This window comes from Lynx canadensis, chromosome B1 (genome assembly GCF_007474595.2).
Source record: "Lynx canadensis isolate LIC74 chromosome B1, mLynCan4.pri.v2, whole genome shotgun sequence".
NCBI classification, from domain to species: domain Eukaryota; kingdom Metazoa; phylum Chordata; class Mammalia; order Carnivora; family Felidae; genus Lynx; species Lynx canadensis.
In genome coordinates this window covers 134,485,728-134,502,962 of record NC_044306.2, presented here as the reverse complement: position 1 = coordinate 134,502,962, position 17,235 = coordinate 134,485,728, and the positions used below count along the sequence as shown (strand labels likewise).

At 38.0% G+C, this 17,235-nt stretch overlaps 1 protein-coding gene across 8 annotated transcripts in view; it reads left to right on the top strand.

Moving 5' to 3' along the window:
• PTPN13 (protein tyrosine phosphatase non-receptor type 13) overlaps positions 1-17,235 on the top strand; it is a 186,119-nt gene that overhangs the window by 110,691 nt on the left and 58,193 nt on the right. For 6 of the 8 annotated variants that reach the window (XM_032592941.1, XM_032592944.1, XM_032592943.1 and 3 more), the window contains 3 exons: positions 31-128; positions 1,640-1,696; positions 17,067-17,156. In XM_032592941.1, the coding sequence (XP_032448832.1) occupies positions 31-128; positions 1,640-1,696; positions 17,067-17,156 (245 nt within the window). The remainder of the gene's footprint in view (positions 1-30; positions 129-1,639; positions 1,697-17,066; positions 17,157-17,235) is intronic. The other 2 variants (XM_032592946.1, XM_032592945.1) reach the window with 1 other exon arrangement.

The window sequence follows — 17,235 nt, the reverse complement described above, 5'->3', positions numbered from 1 at the left end:
CCCCCTCCTACTTTCCTTTTCCCTCTTTAGTTCAAAGTCTGTTGCAAGTTTAAATAGAAGTCCTGAAAGGAGGAAACATGAATCAGACTCCTCATCCTTTGAAGACCCTGGTCAAGCATATGTTATAGGTCAGCATAAACAAGCTTACCTTCTTTCTCCCGTACCTCATGCTCATAGTGAAGTGAACGAAATAATGTTAGCTACCAAAATAATATCTTTGCTTCTTTGTCCTAATTGCCAAAACTGCTCATGTATATGAAATTTTAGGCTGCCTAAAAATGCACCAAGTCAAATCAAAAACTGATTTAACAGGTGATTACTTCATGGCACAGACTGTTACTTCACTTTCTCTTGGTTGCAGAGAAAAACCATGACAGTCTTGCTGAGAGAACCCACACAGCCTGGTACCATGGCTTTGTTTTGGATAGCCTCCCTTTGGATTCTCCCCTACAAACCTGTGAAAGTGGACCCCACTCATACTATATTTTTTAAAGAAATGTTTCTTTAGGGTACTTTCAGCTTAGCATGAATGGAATTGTCTCTGAAACCAGATAATTTTATGAAATATACTATGGTTGGTAGGTGGAAATTCTTAGTTGATTTAAGTTTTTTTCCAGTTCTCCCAGCCAGCTGGGTCACATTAATTATTTAAATGTAGAAGTGTATAAATGCATACTACCTTATAAATAGTTCAGGTTTCCTGTTGTTTTAGGCATCTTAAAAGGGAAATGCACTGCAATCTTTCAGAGGAGTAGATATTTAAGCACAGAAGTGTGAACGACTACTCAGAATAAGAAACAGCTGGGGAGACAAAAAAAAAGAGAAACAAGGACACCCTCTTCTGCTGTTTTACCAAATAATACTAGTTAACTTACTTAGACCAAAGTTTGACCATTTAACCCTAATTACACAAAGTTAAAAAATATTTTCTTATTTGTAGTTGGATTGAAGATCTGTGGAGTAAATGAAGTCAAAAGAGAACTCTAGTCTATAGTTGACAGTTGATATTTCCGGAAAGTAACATTACTGTATTGATGTAGGTTTCCACAGCTTTCAGAGATGATACTATCATCAATTTAAATTGAATTGGTGAAAAACTTTAGATTAAAGGCAAGATTTCACCCTATAGGTCACTCAATATGTTGAAAATAGCCTAAGAAGACACTAATTCAATCTTTCAAAAATACTTTTCAAAGTATATTCATATATAATGGGATCTCTTATAGATTCTAAATAAAAATTCTACATAAAAATTCATCACATATCAGATGTAGAATAGTAAATATTTTTCTGAATTTGTTTTTTGATTAAGATTATTCATTCTGATTACTGAATTTTCTTTTAACATTTGACCAAATGCTTTTAAAACTCATTTCAGTGTCATCATTTCATATTTGACATATCAAAATGTCATTATCAGAAACAATACACTTGTGTTTAAATTTATTCTGCAAAACAAGCTGATATGCTTAATTTGGACATAAAATAATAAGCCCATGTCAGAAGACATTTTTCTGAGTGTAAATTTAAAACATGTTTCTGCCTTAATGTTTTATTGATTTTTATGAATTTATCAGAAATTACTAGTATAGTATCTGACCACTTTATAAACTGTCTAATAATTTAATTTATGCCACAGGAATGACTTTGCATAGTTCTGGAAATTCTTCATCCCAAGTACCCTTAAAAGAAAATGGTAGGTTTATAAAATGTTTTTCCCCTCATTTCCATCGTATCTTTTCTCTTGTACCTAATGAGATCATCCTGGACGTAATATTGAAGAGTCTTCAACTCCATGCTGAGGATTTTAGGCCTTATCTTGGAGTCAAAGGACAGCTGTATTTTTCAGCACCATGGTGATGTGATGGGACCTGTGATTTAGACTAATATTGATGAACTAGAGAAATGGCAAACTATAAATACAGACACTAATTGGGAAGCTAAGATAGTAGTTCAGGTGAAAGGTAATTTTGATTAAAGAGTTTTAACTGAGGCAGTTATTTCAACTGAGGATGCTTGAGCTGGATCTGAAGATAAAAGGAGAAATTATCCAAGCAGGCAAGTGGATAAGCATTCCAGACCAAGGTCATAGTGTGATCAGACAAGGAGACAAGTGAGAGGATGACAGACTTAGGTAACTGCAAGGGTCTCAGGATGGAGGCACATGGGGCCAGTGTGATGCTTGAGAACTAAATAGGGACTACCTCCGAGTCTTATCCTAAATATTATGGAAAGAATTTGAAGACATTAAGTGTTGAGATTTATGGTTCAGAAGGAGTCTAAGAAGTAACAAAGTTGTAGGAAGAAATTTTGTGTAGTGACCTGAGCCCGTGGATTCAAATTTTTTAGTTTATAAAAATTTTTTAGTTTATTTTTTAGTTTTAGTTTATAGATTATAAAATGCCTTCATGTACATTATCTTACTTGATCCTTTTAACAACTTTCATGAGTATAAAGAATATTTTATTACTGTGTATATACAACTTTTCTCCAAAAATGTTTCAGTCTTACCCTTAAGTTTAGTTCTAATTTTCCTGAGAGCCAAGGCAAAAATGAAGGTATGAGAGTAGATTGAACCTATGAAACTGCAGTTTTTGTAGGTTAAAACTGTCAGAAACCAAGTACCATTTTGTATAATTATCATTTTTTAATAGACATACCCACAGCAGTTCTTCAACACAGGAAAACTTTTCTCAGAAGTAAAGTTGAGTCAAAGGGTAAAAATACACACAACATCTTAAATACTCATAGCAAATGAAAGATTTTTTATCTCATTTTTTTAATGTATAAATACTCAAAAAAATCTGAGGGTGTATCGTTAAAGAAAAAAACAGTGAATTTATACTTTGGCTTAAGTTACTAAAACCCTGATATGTAGCTCTGTGATGATTAAATGTCTCGCATGGACGGAATTTACAATATTTCTGTACCTGAAATAACTCAGTTTTAACATCTCCATAACGGTAAAAATTTTGATTAATAGTTATTGAGTGCTTACATGTGCCAGATACTGTTCTAAGCACTTAGTGTTTAATCCCTCATTTAATCCCCACAACAATCCTGTGAGGCAGGTGCTAATGTTATTTTCTTTTCACAAATGAGAAACCAAAGCATACAGAGGTTGAGTTGTGCAGAAGTTCACAGAACTAGCAAGTGCTGGAGCCATGATTTGAACACAAGAAGTGTGTTTCCAGAGCCCATACTCTACTCTTTAGAGTGTCTCTAATGCCTAATCATCTGTAGGGGTTATTTCTGTAAGTAAAGGTTTGATAGAAGCTGGGCAATAATATATTAAAGGATGAGAACCTAAAATGTTTTAGCCTATGTTCTGATGGAAAAGAATATGAATTTACACTGGACACCAAATGAACAACATGTACAGGGTAATTGCTCTACTTAAACCTTCAGAACCCTCATCCTCTGAGGTTAGTGCCGCTTACTGATGAAGGCAGCTCCTTCATGAGGAAGATGACCAACCCACCTTCCTGAGGAGGTGTGCACCAGTTGCCTTGCAGACAAGTCTTATTTTCTTCAAAATTCTCTTTGAATCCGCCCACATAGCCCTGAATTAGTGCTCTGTTGAGAATCAAGTTTTCACTCAACAGAGCATGGCAAACACATTTTTCCAAATAAGGTAACTGAGTCCCAAGAATTTTAAATTACTTGTCCATGAATCAGATAGAGGACTTCTCATTGTCATTTCAGTATTCTTCTTTGCTAGTCAGGATTATTAGAAGACGATTAGAAATGAGCATCAGTTAATATTGAACTATTCATCATTTAATACAAAGACCAACAAATAAAATTCAATCTTAACCTCTTATGATGTTCAGAGACCCTTAAAGAATGTGAAACTTGAAAAAGAAGATAAAGGAAAAAGGCATGAGCCTTCGAATCATATAAAACAGAGATATGGGAAGGATTACAATCCTCTGATTAATTGTGATTTCAGAAAAAAAAAAAAAAGTTAATCTTTGAAAACACAGACTTCTTCTATTTCTTCCCAAGAGAGTAAAAACCAAACAAGAAAATATAGAACTGATGCAAGAATTATGTAAAATTGGTTTTCAGTGTTTCTTGTTTTACTCTAAGTCAGAATTCCCATATAATTGAAAAGCAACTTTTAACTTGTTACCTTCCTTCCTATCCAAACCACAAAAATGGGGTCAAACACTGGACTCTTACAAACAACATGCAAAGGGTACCTGGGTGACTTAGTCGGTTAAGCATCCGACTCTTGATTTCATCTCCAGTCATGATCTCATTTGGAGTCCTGCATGGGGGTGGAGCTGGGCGGGGAGCTTGCTTAAGATTCTTTCTCCCTCTCCCTCTGCCCCTCCCCCACTTGCTCCTCACCCACCCACCCACCCACACACACACACACATACACACACACTCTCTCTCTCTCTCTCTCGCTCTCGCTCTCGCTCTCTCAGATAAATGCAAAAAACAAAAAATTCAGGTAAAGTAGGTCATTCAAGTGCAGAGTAACTTGGTACAGACACTGAAATAAGCTTTTTAACCCAATATTAGGACTGATTATTGCCCTTCTAATCAATCTCAATTCCAAGGAATAAAATGTTATACAAACAGATTTTAAAACCCACTTTGTTTAGTCAGATGTCAAGGAAGAATTGTAATGCTAATGCTAGATTTTTCTACCTAAGTCTTAATTAGAATACATACAAAGTTGAAAATTATAATAAAATTGAAGCCCAAAGTGCTCACAAAAGAATTCAACAGATAACAGGAATTAACCAGAAGAAAAAAATAAAGTCAACTAAATTGAGACTGAAAGGAACTTTATAGTATATTCAAACCAAGCCTTTACATCCTGTGGGTTGAGTTGAATAAGTCCCAGAGATGTTATATGGCCCCAAATTTACAGAAATAAAACACCAAAATTGCCATTATTATCCTCCTTACCCTACCACTGAGGCAGTTAGTATATTAGGTAGGATAATAATGAAAAATACCTGTCTTTGTTTTTATACCAATAATGTGCTACAGATTCATCATCCCCAGGATTTGAAATGCATCTTTTTCTCTAGAGTGAGTGATGGATTTATCCAGAGTCTCCTCTACATACAGTCCAGTTCCTCACAGAATCAGTGGCATGGAACTGCTTGATATTTGACAAGGGTCTTTATCTATAACCAACAAAATCAGTTTTTCTTGCAAAAAAAAAGTTTGTTGGCTCATACTTAGATTGATTATGTGACCTTGGCCTTATCAGAAATATGCTCGTCCTGGGAAATTTCATTTACTCATAGATATACCTATCGTTAATATGTAAAGTTATTTGAGGGGACTATGTCCACGTGAACCTTAAGAGAGATGAGAAAGGCAGCAGTGGAACAGATATGATGGAGAGAAGGTATACATTTTTCTTCCTAAATTTTACATTTATCAATCATTCTAAAGAAATTTCCCAGGTAAACATTGGGAATGACACAAGCATCCATTATTTAAGGAAGTGGAAATTTTGAGTTGAGCCTCTTTTTAACTTTAAAATATTTGTAGAATTTGCTGTGGTCATAGAGTGTACTAATGGGAAAAGAAAATTATTTTAAGGACTTAAAAATATGTATTTCTCCAATATTAAAGCTTGTTTTATATAATAATACCAATAACCAAGAAATGTCTTCGTACTTGTGGGATGCCTGCCTGGCTCAGTCAGTTGAGCATCCAACTCTTGATTTCAGCTCAGGTCATGATCCCAAGATCCTGGAATCAAGCCCCACATGGAGCTCTGTGAGGCTGCTTAAGATCCCCTCTTTCCCTCTGCCCTTCTATCCCATTTGCTCTCTCTCTCAAATAAAAAAAGAAGTAGAAATGTCTTGAAATATCTAGCTGCCTTACTTTCAAACTCATAAATTCTATTCAGTCCTCATTGAACTCTGTAAATATCTTTTCAGTTAGTTGTCATGTACTATATATTTCAGATACTTCCTCTTCCATCTTTTTTGTTAAACCAGTGGAAAAGTATTTGAGCATCTATATGAATAGAAGGCATGTAGAATACAAATAGAAACTGGGCATGTTCATGGTATTGTCTAGTAACATGCAGCAGCACACCATCCTTCCTTCTTTCTGTTCCTCACATTAGTAAGTTACTTTATATCAGTGGGGTGGGATGAGGGGCCGGATGAAGGACATCCCTGTTAAAAAAGAGTGGGCTAGCAAAGCTTCCCTTTCCAAAAAAATACTTATCTCCACCCTACTCAAATCTTGTACTCTAGGCAGACTGATCAATGACATTTCTCCAGGACCCTTTCTGCCTTCTTTCCATCTCAGCTTTTGCTAATTCCTTGTGTTGCTATATAACCAGCTCCATAATCTACTTATTAAAATCCTACCCCGTTTCCTTGAAGTCGTCTTTATTTCTGGCAGGAAGAAGCCTCTCCTCTCTTAGAAGCTTGATTCATGCCTTTGTAATGCAGCTATTTCACTGACAGTGTTGACATTTCTATGTGTCAGTTAGGCTAGATCTTTGCTCTTACAGCCTGATCTGATTCAGCTCACAGTTACTATGCAGCAGCTTTCATAAATAAAATCTTGTTTTATTTTCCCAAATTGCCTAGTGAGAGACTTTGACAGGAAAGTTGTTCAGCCAACATTTTAAGGATGAAATAATCAAATGAATGATTACTCACATCCCACTGGTGAATCTTTGAATACAGAGAGCTTAATCTGTTTCTTCTAGTTAGGGAGAATAAATATGTAAAACAATAATGCACATTTATTTTGTGTGTGTGTGTGTATTCTATTAATGTTTACCTGGGAAATATCTTTACACACACACACACACACACACACACACACACACACACTTATTAGTCAAATAAATAATATAAATAACCTATCTTGTTAGTACATACATTGGAAAAGAAAATGGCACTTTTATTCTTTGAATCAATACGTTTGTCTTCTAACAGATACCCTTAGGAACATTAAGAATATTGATCGGTTTTATAATTGAATGCAAAAACAATTTACATAAAGTAAATGGACTTTGTCTTTACAATGGTGACAAAAGTTTACATTTAATACCTAACCTGACCTTATTCTCGTGTTTATTTTATTTTATGGATTTTGTTCTGTTGTGGTTTGTATTTGGCTCTAGCTGAAAATTAGGATACTTGTCTATTTTAGGATAAAAGTATTTTGGGTACTTAGATGATCATATTAAGCTAGGCATTAACTAATTCATGTACTTTATGCTTATATATGTATGTGTATATATATAAATATACATATATCTTTATATCTTACACATATGTTTATATACACACCTAATATAAAGGCTCTTCACACCATTGTCAAAGGAATTTTTTTTTTTGGAATCTTATAAATTAATTAGAAATACTGAATTACTACTCTTATTGACTATAACTAAGTTTTAGTCAAAAAGAAACAGTGAAATAGGAACTTGTATACTACAGAGCGCTAGCAAACTTGCATCAATGCTTGGTGTTTAAGGGATAAAGTTAATTTACTCCAGAGAGCAAATGATTGCTGTTATTCCTTATGATATTAAAGTGCCTTATTTCTAGAACATGAAGTATCACATTTGCATCATTTAAGCATTAATCCATGTTGTGTAAAAAAGTTACTACTTATTTTATAACATTCATATAATCTCAAATCCATAGATATTCATATGTTGGCAAATAATCTGTAATTTTCAAAAAGCTTCAATGTGTATAAGAACCATGCAGAGATGAGTTGGAGGGTTTAGCTTACAAAAATATCTTTCTGAGTGTGTTGTTTTCATCTACCACCACATCACACACAAACCATTTTGAACTAACAAATTATAATTGACGTTAAAAAGGTGTATTAATTTGCTAGAGCTGCTAAGACAAGGTCTCACAGACTGGGTGGCTAAAGCAACAGAAATTCATTTCTCACCGTTCTGGAGGCTAGAAGTCTGAGATCAAGGTGTTGGCAGCATTGACTTCTTCTGAGACCTGTCTCTCTCCTTAGCTTGTAAGTGGCCGGCTTCTCCCTCTGTCCTCACATGGTCTTCCCTCTGGGTGCGCATGTCAGTATTCAAATTTCCTCTTATGAGGACATCAGTCATACTGGATTAGGACTTCACGTTAATTTTTTCTTAATTTAACAAACACAGTTAAGTTCTGGGGTACAGGGACTTAGGAGTTCAACATAAATTTGGGGGTGGGGTAAAATTCAGCCCATAACAGGAAGAGCTAGAGAAAGTGGTGTGTTTGTGTGCATGCGCGCAATTTCAAATGTTCAGACTGTTAAGTAAATGAGGTAATTTTATTAACAGACAATTAAGTAGCATGTTTATTGGCTTAATTTAGGTGATATTTGTGAATGATCAACCTACTCAAAAAAATAAGTAAATAAAGCCCTCATTGGAAGTAAGAAAAAGTAAATTCTAGTTCTGATGCTAACATTCCCTCTATTTAACCAGCATTTATCAAGTACTGACTGAAGGCATTTTGCTGAGAGTAATATTAACTTGTAATGTTGAACAAGTCATGAACTATTCCTCATCTGCAAAACAATGATTTAAAATTTCTTTACCTAATTCAATTCATGAGATTGCTTCACAAATAAGAAATAAATGAAAATCCTTTGAGAACGCAAATGTGCTAGCCGAGTCATTATTAACAGGATTTTATTTTATTTTTTTTTTTAAATTTGCTTTTAACTTTTATTTGCTTGAAATATTAATAAATCAAATCTAGAAATAGGATCTTACAACAGTACCAAGAGAGGTTTATCCTTGGAACTCAAGGATGGTTCACTAATTTAAAATCCCTGTAATTCACCGTATTAACAAAAATAAAGAAGAAAAGCCATATTATCATATCCATAGATGGATAATTCAACATTTGGTAATTCAACACATCCATTCATGATAAAAACTCTCAGCAAACTGGGGCTAGAAAGAAAGTTCTTTAATCTGACTACGGGGCATTGATAAAAAAATCTATAGTTAATATCACCCTTAAAGGTAAGAGAATGAGTTCTTTCCCTGTAAGATTGGAAATAAGGCAAGAACATCAGCTCTTACTACTTCTGTTTAGCACTGTGTTGAAGGTCCTAGCCAGTACCTTAAGGCAAGAGGGAAAAAAAAAAGGGAAAGTAAAACTGTTTCTATTTATAGATGAACAACTCTGCAGAAAATACTAAGCAATCTAATAAAAAGCTACTAAAATTAATAAGTGAATTTAGCAAGTATGTAGGATACAAAATCAACTTATAAAAATTACTATATTTCATTAAGAAATATGCTCGCACTGAACTGGTATTATTTTTTAATATTTTACCAACTTTGTAGGTGAAAATTGGCATTGCACTATTTGTAGGGTTTTGGTTTTTGTTTTTAACAATAGTGAAATCAAGCCATTTAAAAATATATATATTGGTCATTTGTATTTCCTCTTCTGTGAATTGTTTTTTTTTTTTTTTTTTTTTTTTTATTTTTCCATTTGCCACATCCCATGGTTATCTTTTTCTCACTGGTTTCTAAGAATTCTTTGTATATTAAGTTACAGATCTTGCCAAATGACTCCACAGAGCTGACATGAGGAACAACTTTTCTATTTGGGAAGACATGTGTAAGGCTACCTACCTCTGTGCACATAGCCTCCTAACAAGCTCCTATAAGTCCCTGCCCTTTTTGTTCCTTCAAACTCCCACCAGCCTCCCACTGAAGAGGGCCAACAAAAGGGGAATGGGATGATTTGTACCAACAGAATCTCCACCTGGACTCTCTCCTTGGAGGGACTGAGTGGGGCATCAGTCACATTAACGTACAAATCAGTGCTGGTGTTTGAAGTGCAGGTTGAGAGCTTTAAGAGTTGGGTATCACTTTATTCACTCCCAGTGCCTGGCCTCTGGAATTATCTGAATAAACAGATCACTGCCATTAGCCTAAGTCAGATATCATTTGACTACTTCCTGCCTTCAGCTTCAGTGGGTAGTAAAGGGCTGTGAAAAGTCACTAATGGCAGCAAGCAAGGTCTGTGTGGGCAGTGGCTGAAAATCAAGGCAACATAGCTTAGGATACTATGCATGTTACAAATAAGTTTTTCACCAATTGCTATTTGCCTTTTAATTGAAATGGTCTTTTTTTTTTTTTATGAAATTTATTGACAAATTGGTTTCCATACAACACCCAGTGCTCATCCCAAAAGGTGCCCTCCTCAATACCCATCACCCACCCTCCCCTCCCTCCCACCCCCCATCAACCCTCAGTTTGTTCTCAGTTTTTAACAGTCTCTTATGCTTTGGCTCTCTCCCACTCTAACCTCTTTTTTTTTTTTTTCCTTCCCCTCCCCCATGGGTTCCTGTTAAGTTTCTCAGGATCCACATAAGAGTGAAACCATATGGTATCTGTCTTTCTCTGTATGGCTTATTTCACTTAGCATTACACTCTCCAGTTCCATCCACGTTGCTACAAAGGGCCATATTTCATTTTTTCTCATTGCCACATAGTACTCCATTGTGTATATATACCACAATTTCTTTATCCATTCATCAGTTGATGGACATTTAGGCTCTTTCCATAATTTGGCTATTGTTGAGAGTGCTGCTATGAACATTGGGGTACAAGTGCCCCTATGCATCAGTACTCCTGTATCCCTTGGATAAATTCCTAGCAGTGCTATTGCTGGGTCATAGGGTAGGTCCATTTTTAATTTTCTGAGGAACCTCCAGACTGCTTTCCAGAGCGGCTGCACCAATTTGCATTCCCACCAACAGTGCAAGAGGGTTCCCGTTTCTCCACATCCTCTCCAGCATCTATAGTCTCCTGATTTGTTCATTTTGGCCACTCTGACTGGCGTGAGGTGATACCTGAGTGTGGTTTTGATTTGTATTTCCCTGATAAGGAGCGACGCTGAACATCTTTTCATGTGCCTGTTGGCCATCCGGATGTCTTCTTTAGAGAAGTGTCTATTCATGTTTTCTGCCCATTTCTTCACTGGGTTATTTGTTTTTCGGGTGTGGAGTTTGGTGAGCTCTTTATAGATTTTAGATACTAGCCCTTTGTCCGATATGTCATTTGCAAATATCTTTTCCCATTCCGTTGGTTGCCTTTTAGTTTTGTTGGTTGTTTCCTTTGCTGTGCAGAAGCTTTTGATCTTCATAAGGTCCCAGTAATTCACTTTTGCTTTTAATTCCCTTGCCTTTGGGGATGTGTCGAGTAAGAGATTGCTACGGCTGAGGTCAGAGAGATCTTTTCCTGCTTTCTCCTCTAAGGTTTTGATGGTTTCCTGTCTCACATTTAGGTCCTTTATCCATTTTGAGTTTATTTTTGTAAATGGTGTGAGAAAGTGGTCTAGTTTCAACCTTCTGCATGTTGCTGTCCAGTTCTCCCAGCACCATTTGTTAAAGAGGCTGTCTTTTTTCCATTGGATGTTCTTTCCTGCTTTGTCAAAGATGAGTTGGCCATACGTTTGTGGGTCTAGTTCTGGGGTTTCTATTCTATTCCATTGGTCTGTGTGTCTGTTTTTGTGCCAATACCATGCTGTCTTGATGATGACAGCTTTGTAGTAGAGGCTAAAGTCTGGGATTGTGATGCCTCCTGCTTTGGTCTTCTTCTTCAAAATTCCTTTGGCTATTCGGGGCCTTTTGTGGTTCCATATGAATTTTAGGATTGCTTGTTCTAATTTCGAGAAGAATGCTGGTGCAATTTTGATTGGGATTGCATTGAATGTGTAGATAGCTTTGGGTAGTATTGACATTTTGACAATATTTATTTTTCCAATCCATGAGCAGGGAATGTCTTTCCATTTCTTTAAGTCTTCTTCAATTACCTTCATAAGCTTTCTATAGTTTTCAGCATACAGATCCTTTACATCTTTGGTTAGATTTATTCCTAGGTATTTTATGCTTCTAGGTGCAATTGTGAATGGGATCAGTTTCTTTATTTGTCTTTCTGTTGCTTCATTGTTAGTGTATAAGAATGCAACTGATTTCTGGACATTGATTTTGTATCCTGCAACTTTGCTGAATTCATGTATCAGTTCTAGCAGACTTTTGGTGGAGTCTATCGGATTTTCCATGTATAATATCATGTCATCTGCAAAAAGCGAAAGCTTGACTTCATCTTTGCCAATTTTGATGCCTTTGATTTCCTTTTGTTGTCTGATTGCTGATGCTAGAACTTCCAGCACTATGTTAAACAACAGCGGTGAGAGTGGGCATCCCTGTCGTGTTCCTGATCTCAGGGAAAAAGCTCTCAGTTTTTCCCCGTTGAGGATGATGTTAGCTGTGGGCTTTTCATAAATGGCTTTTATGATCTTTAAGTATGTTCCTTCTATCCCGACTTTCTCAAGGGTTTTTATTAAGAAAGGGTGCTGGATTTTGTCAAAGGCCTTTTCTGCATCGATTGACAGGATCATATGGTTCTTCTCTTTTTTTTTGTTAATGTGATGTATCACGTTGATTGATTTGCGAATGTTGAACCAGCCCTGCATCCCAGGAATGAATCCCACTTGATCATGGTGAATAATTCTTTTTATATGCTGTTGAATTCGATTTGCTAGTATCTTATTGAGAATTTTTGCATCCATATTCATCAGGGATATTGGCCTGTAGTTCTCTTTTTTTGCTGGGTCTCTGTCTGGTTTAGGAGTCAAAGTAATACTGGCTTCATAGAATGAGTCTGGAAGTTTTCCTTCCCTTTCTATTTCTTGGAATAGCTTGAGAAGGATAGGTATTATCTCTGCTTTAAATGTCCGGTAGAACTCCCCTGGGAAGCCATCTGGTCCTGGACTCTTATTTGTTGGGAGATTTTTGATAACCGATTCAATTTCTTCGCTGGTTATGGGTCTGTTCAAGCTTTTTATTTCCTCCTGTTTGAGTTTTGGAAGAGTGTGGGTGTTCAGGAATGTGTCCATTTCTTCCAGGTTGTCCAATTTGTTGGCATATAATTTTTCATAGTATTCCCTGATAATTGTTTGTATCTCTGAGGGATTGGTTGTAATAATTCCATTTTCATTCATGATTTTATCTATTTGGGTCATCTCCCTTTTCTTTTTGAGAAGCCTGGCTAGAGGTTTGTCAATTTTGTTTATTTTTTCAAAAAACCAACTCTTGGTTTCGTTGATCTGCTCTACAGTTTTTTTAGATTCTATATTGTTTATTTCTGCTCTGATCTTTATTATTTCTCTTCTTCTGCTGGGTTTAGGCTGCCTTTGCTGTTCTGCTTCTATTTCCTTTAGGTGTGCTGTTAGATTTTGTATTTGGGATTTTTCTTGTTTCTTGAGATAGGCCTGGATTGCAATGTATTTTCCTCTCAGGACTGCCTTCGCTGCGTCCCAAAGCGTTTGGATTGTTGTATTTTCATTTTCGTTTGTTTCCATATATTTTTTGATTTCTTCTCTAATTGCCTGGTTGACCCACTCATTCGTTAGTAGGGTGTTCTTTAACCTCCACGCTTTTGGAGGTTTTCCAGACTTTTTCCTGTGGTTGATTTCAAGCTTCATAGCATTGTGGTCTGAAAGTATGCATGGTATAATTTCAATTCTTGTAAACTTATGAAGGGCTGTTTTGTGACCCAGTATATGATCTATCTTGGAGAATGTTCCATGTGCACTCGAGAAGAAAGTATATTCTGTTGCTTTGGGATGCAGAGTTCTAAATATATCTGTCAAGTCCATCTGATCCAATGTCTCATTCAGGGCCCTTGTTTCTTTATTGACCGTGTGTCTAGATGATCTATCCATTTCTGTAAGTGGGGTGTTAAAGTCCCCTGCAATTACCACATTCTTATCAATAAGGTTGCTTCTGTTTATGAGTAATTGTTTTATATACTTGGGGGCTCCGGTATTCGGCTCATAGACATTTATAATTGTTAGCTCTTCCTGATGGATAGACCCTGTAACTATTATATAATGTCCTTCTTCATCTCTTGTTACAGCCTTTAATTTAAAGTCTAGTTTGTCTGATATAAGTATGGCTACTCCAGCTTTCTTTAGGCTTCCAGTAGCATGATAAATAGTTCTCCATCCCCTCACTCTGAATCTAAAGGTGTCCTCAGGTCTAAAATGAGTCTCTTGTAGACAGCAAATAGATGGGTCTTGTTTTTTTATCCATTCTGATACCCTATGTCTTTTGGTTGGCGCATTTAATCCGTTTACATTCAGTGTTATTATAGAAAGATACGGGTTTAGAGTCATTGTGATGTCTGCATGTTTTATGCTTGTAGTGATGTCTCTGGTACTTTGTCTCACAGGGTCCCCCTTAGGATCTCTTGTAGGGCTGGTTTAGTGGTGACAAATTCCTTCAGTTTTTGTTTGTTTGGGAAGACCTTTATCTCTCCTTCTATTCTAAATGACAGACTTGCTGGATAAAGGATTCTCGGCTGCATATTTTTGCTGTCTAACACCCTGAAAATCTCGTGCCAATTCTTTCTGGCCTGCCAAGTTTCAAAAGAGAGATCAGTCACGAGTCTTATAGGTCTCCCTTTATATGTGAGGGCACGTTTACCCCTTGCTGCTTTCAGAATTTTCTCTTTATCCTTGTATTTTGCCAGTTTCACTATGATATGTCGTGCAGAAGATCGATTCAAGTTACGTCTGAAGGGAGTTCTCTGTGCCTCTTGGATTTCAATGCCTTTTTCCTTCCCCAGTTCAGGGAAGTTCTCAGCTATTATTTCTTCAAGTACCCCTTCAGCACCTTTCCCTCTCTCTTCCTCCTCTGGAATACCAATTATGCGTATATTATTTCTTTTTAGTGTATCACTTAGTTCTCTAATTTTCCCCTCATACTCCTGGATTTTTTTATCTCTCTTTTTCTCAGCTTCCTCTTTTTCCATAACTTTATCTTCTAGTTCACCTATTCTCTCCTCTGCCTCTTCCATCCGAGCTGTGGTGGTTTGCATTTTGTTTTGCATTTCCTTTAAAGCGTTTTTCAGCTCCTCGTGACTGTTCCTTAGTCCCTTGATCTCTGTAGCAAGAGATTCTCTGCTGTCCTGTATACTGTTTTCCAGCCCAGCGATTAATTTTATGACTATTATTCTAAATTCACTTTCTGTTATATTATTTAAATCCTTTTTGGGGCGCCTGGGTGGCGCAGTCGGTTAAGCGTCCGACTTCAGCCAGGTCACGATCTCGCGGTCCGTGAGTTCGAGCCCCGCGTCGGGCTCTGGGCTGATGGCTCAGAGCCTGGAGCCTGTTTCCCATTCTGTGTCTCCCTCTCTCTCTGCCCCTCGCCCGTTCATGCTCTGTCTCTCTCTGTCCCAAAAATAAATAAAAAAACGTTGGAAAAAAAAAAAAATCCTTTTTGATCAGCTCATTAGCTGTTGTTATTTCCTGGAGATTCTTCTGAGGGGAATTCTTCCGCTTGGTCATTTTGGATAGTCCCTGGTGTGGTGAGGACCTGCAGGGCACTTCCCCTGTGCTGTGGTGTATAACTGGAGTTGGTGGGCGGGGCCGCAGTCAGTCCTGATGTCTGCCCCCAGCCCACCCCTGGGGCCACAGTCAGACTGGTGTGTGCCTTCTCTTCCCCTCTCCTAGGGGTGGGATTCACTGTGGGGTGGCGTGGCCCGTCTGGGCTACTTGCACACTGCCAGGCTTGTGATGCTGGGGATCTGGCGTATTAGCTGGGGTGGGAAGGCAAGGTGCACGGCGGGAGGGGGGGGCAGGCTTAGCTCGCTTCTCCTTAGGTGATCCACTTCAGGAGGGGCCCTGTGGCAGCCGGAGGGAGTCAGATCCGCTGCCGGAGGTTTGGCTCCGCAGAAGCACAGAGTTGGGTGTTTGCGCGGAGCGAGCAATTTCCCTGGCCGGAACCGGTTCCCTTTGGGATTTTGGCTGGGGGATGGGCGGGGGAGATGGCGCTGGCGAGCGCCTTTGTTCCCCGCCAAACTGAGCTCTGTCGTCCGGGGGCTCCGCAGCTCACCCTCCCTTTGTCCTCCAGCCTTCCCGCTTTCCGAGCAGAGCTGTTAACTTATGACCTCCCAGACGCTAAGTCGCGCTTGCTGTTGGAACACAGTCCGTCAGGCCCCTCCGCTTTTGCAAGCCGGACTCGAGGGCTCTGCTTGGCTGGTGAGCCGCCCCTCCGCCCCGGCTCCCTCCCGCCAGTCCGTGGAGCGCGCACCGCCTCGCCGCCCTTCCTACCCTCTTCCGTGGGCCTCTCGTCTGCACTTGGGTCCGGTGACTCCGTTCTGCTAATCCTCTGGCGGTTTTCTGGGTTATTTAGGCAGGTGTAGGTGGAATCTAAGTGATCAGCAGGACGCGCGGTGAGCCCAGCGTCCTCCTACGCCGCCATCTTCCTGCGCCTCCTCCTATTAACAGGATTTTAAAAAGTAAATCCAGGGGTGCCTGGGTGACTCAATTGGTTAAGCTTCTGACTTCAGCTCAAGTCATGATCTCACGGTTCATGAGTTTGAGCCCCACATCAGGCTCTCTGCTGTAGTCAGGCTCTCTCCTCTCCTAGAAGAGCCCACTTCGGATCCTCTGTTCCACTCTCTCTCTGCCCCTCCTCTGCTCGTTCTCTCATTCTGTCTCTCAAAAATAAATACGCTTTAAAAAAGAAGTAAATCCATTTTCTTCTTGTTGCTGCTTTACCGTACAATTTACCATGAATATTTTATTCATTATAAATAAAAATGTGAACCACTTATTAGTTGAAAATTCTTACCATAGTGAGCACTGTCAAATGCAGAAAGTCAACTGTGATATAACAGGAACAGTGTCAGAAAACCTAAGTTTAAGGTTCAGCTCTCGCCTGTACTAGCTGAGTAAACCTGTTCAAATCATTTAAACCCTTGAGATTTATTTACTCATTTGTAACTGTAATATACTTATTTCACAGGCAATCATTTATGAGGAATAAATGTGATATCAGTGGCAGGCTAATCACATATTGAACCATGTGGTGATAGTATCAGTCCTTTCGTAAACTATAAATCATATCAAAATAGAAGAAGATCAAAATATCAAATCATACCTGAAATACAATATTAAAGTGGCCAAGTAATCTATTAAATCTGTTAAATGTTAACATTTAAGTTGGAACAAGCAGACAGTCTTAGTGCCTGAGCATGTTATGTTTATCTTAACACTATACTTTTCCAATAGATGTTCTACACAAAAGATGGAGCATGGTATCTTCACCAGAAAGGGAGATCACCTTGGTGAACCTGAAAAAAGATGCAAAGTATGGCTTAGGTAAGTCACTGTAAGTTTCTTAAAGGTTTGTAAGAATCAAAGAGAAAAGGTCTATCTATATAGCAAAGCATTGGCATTG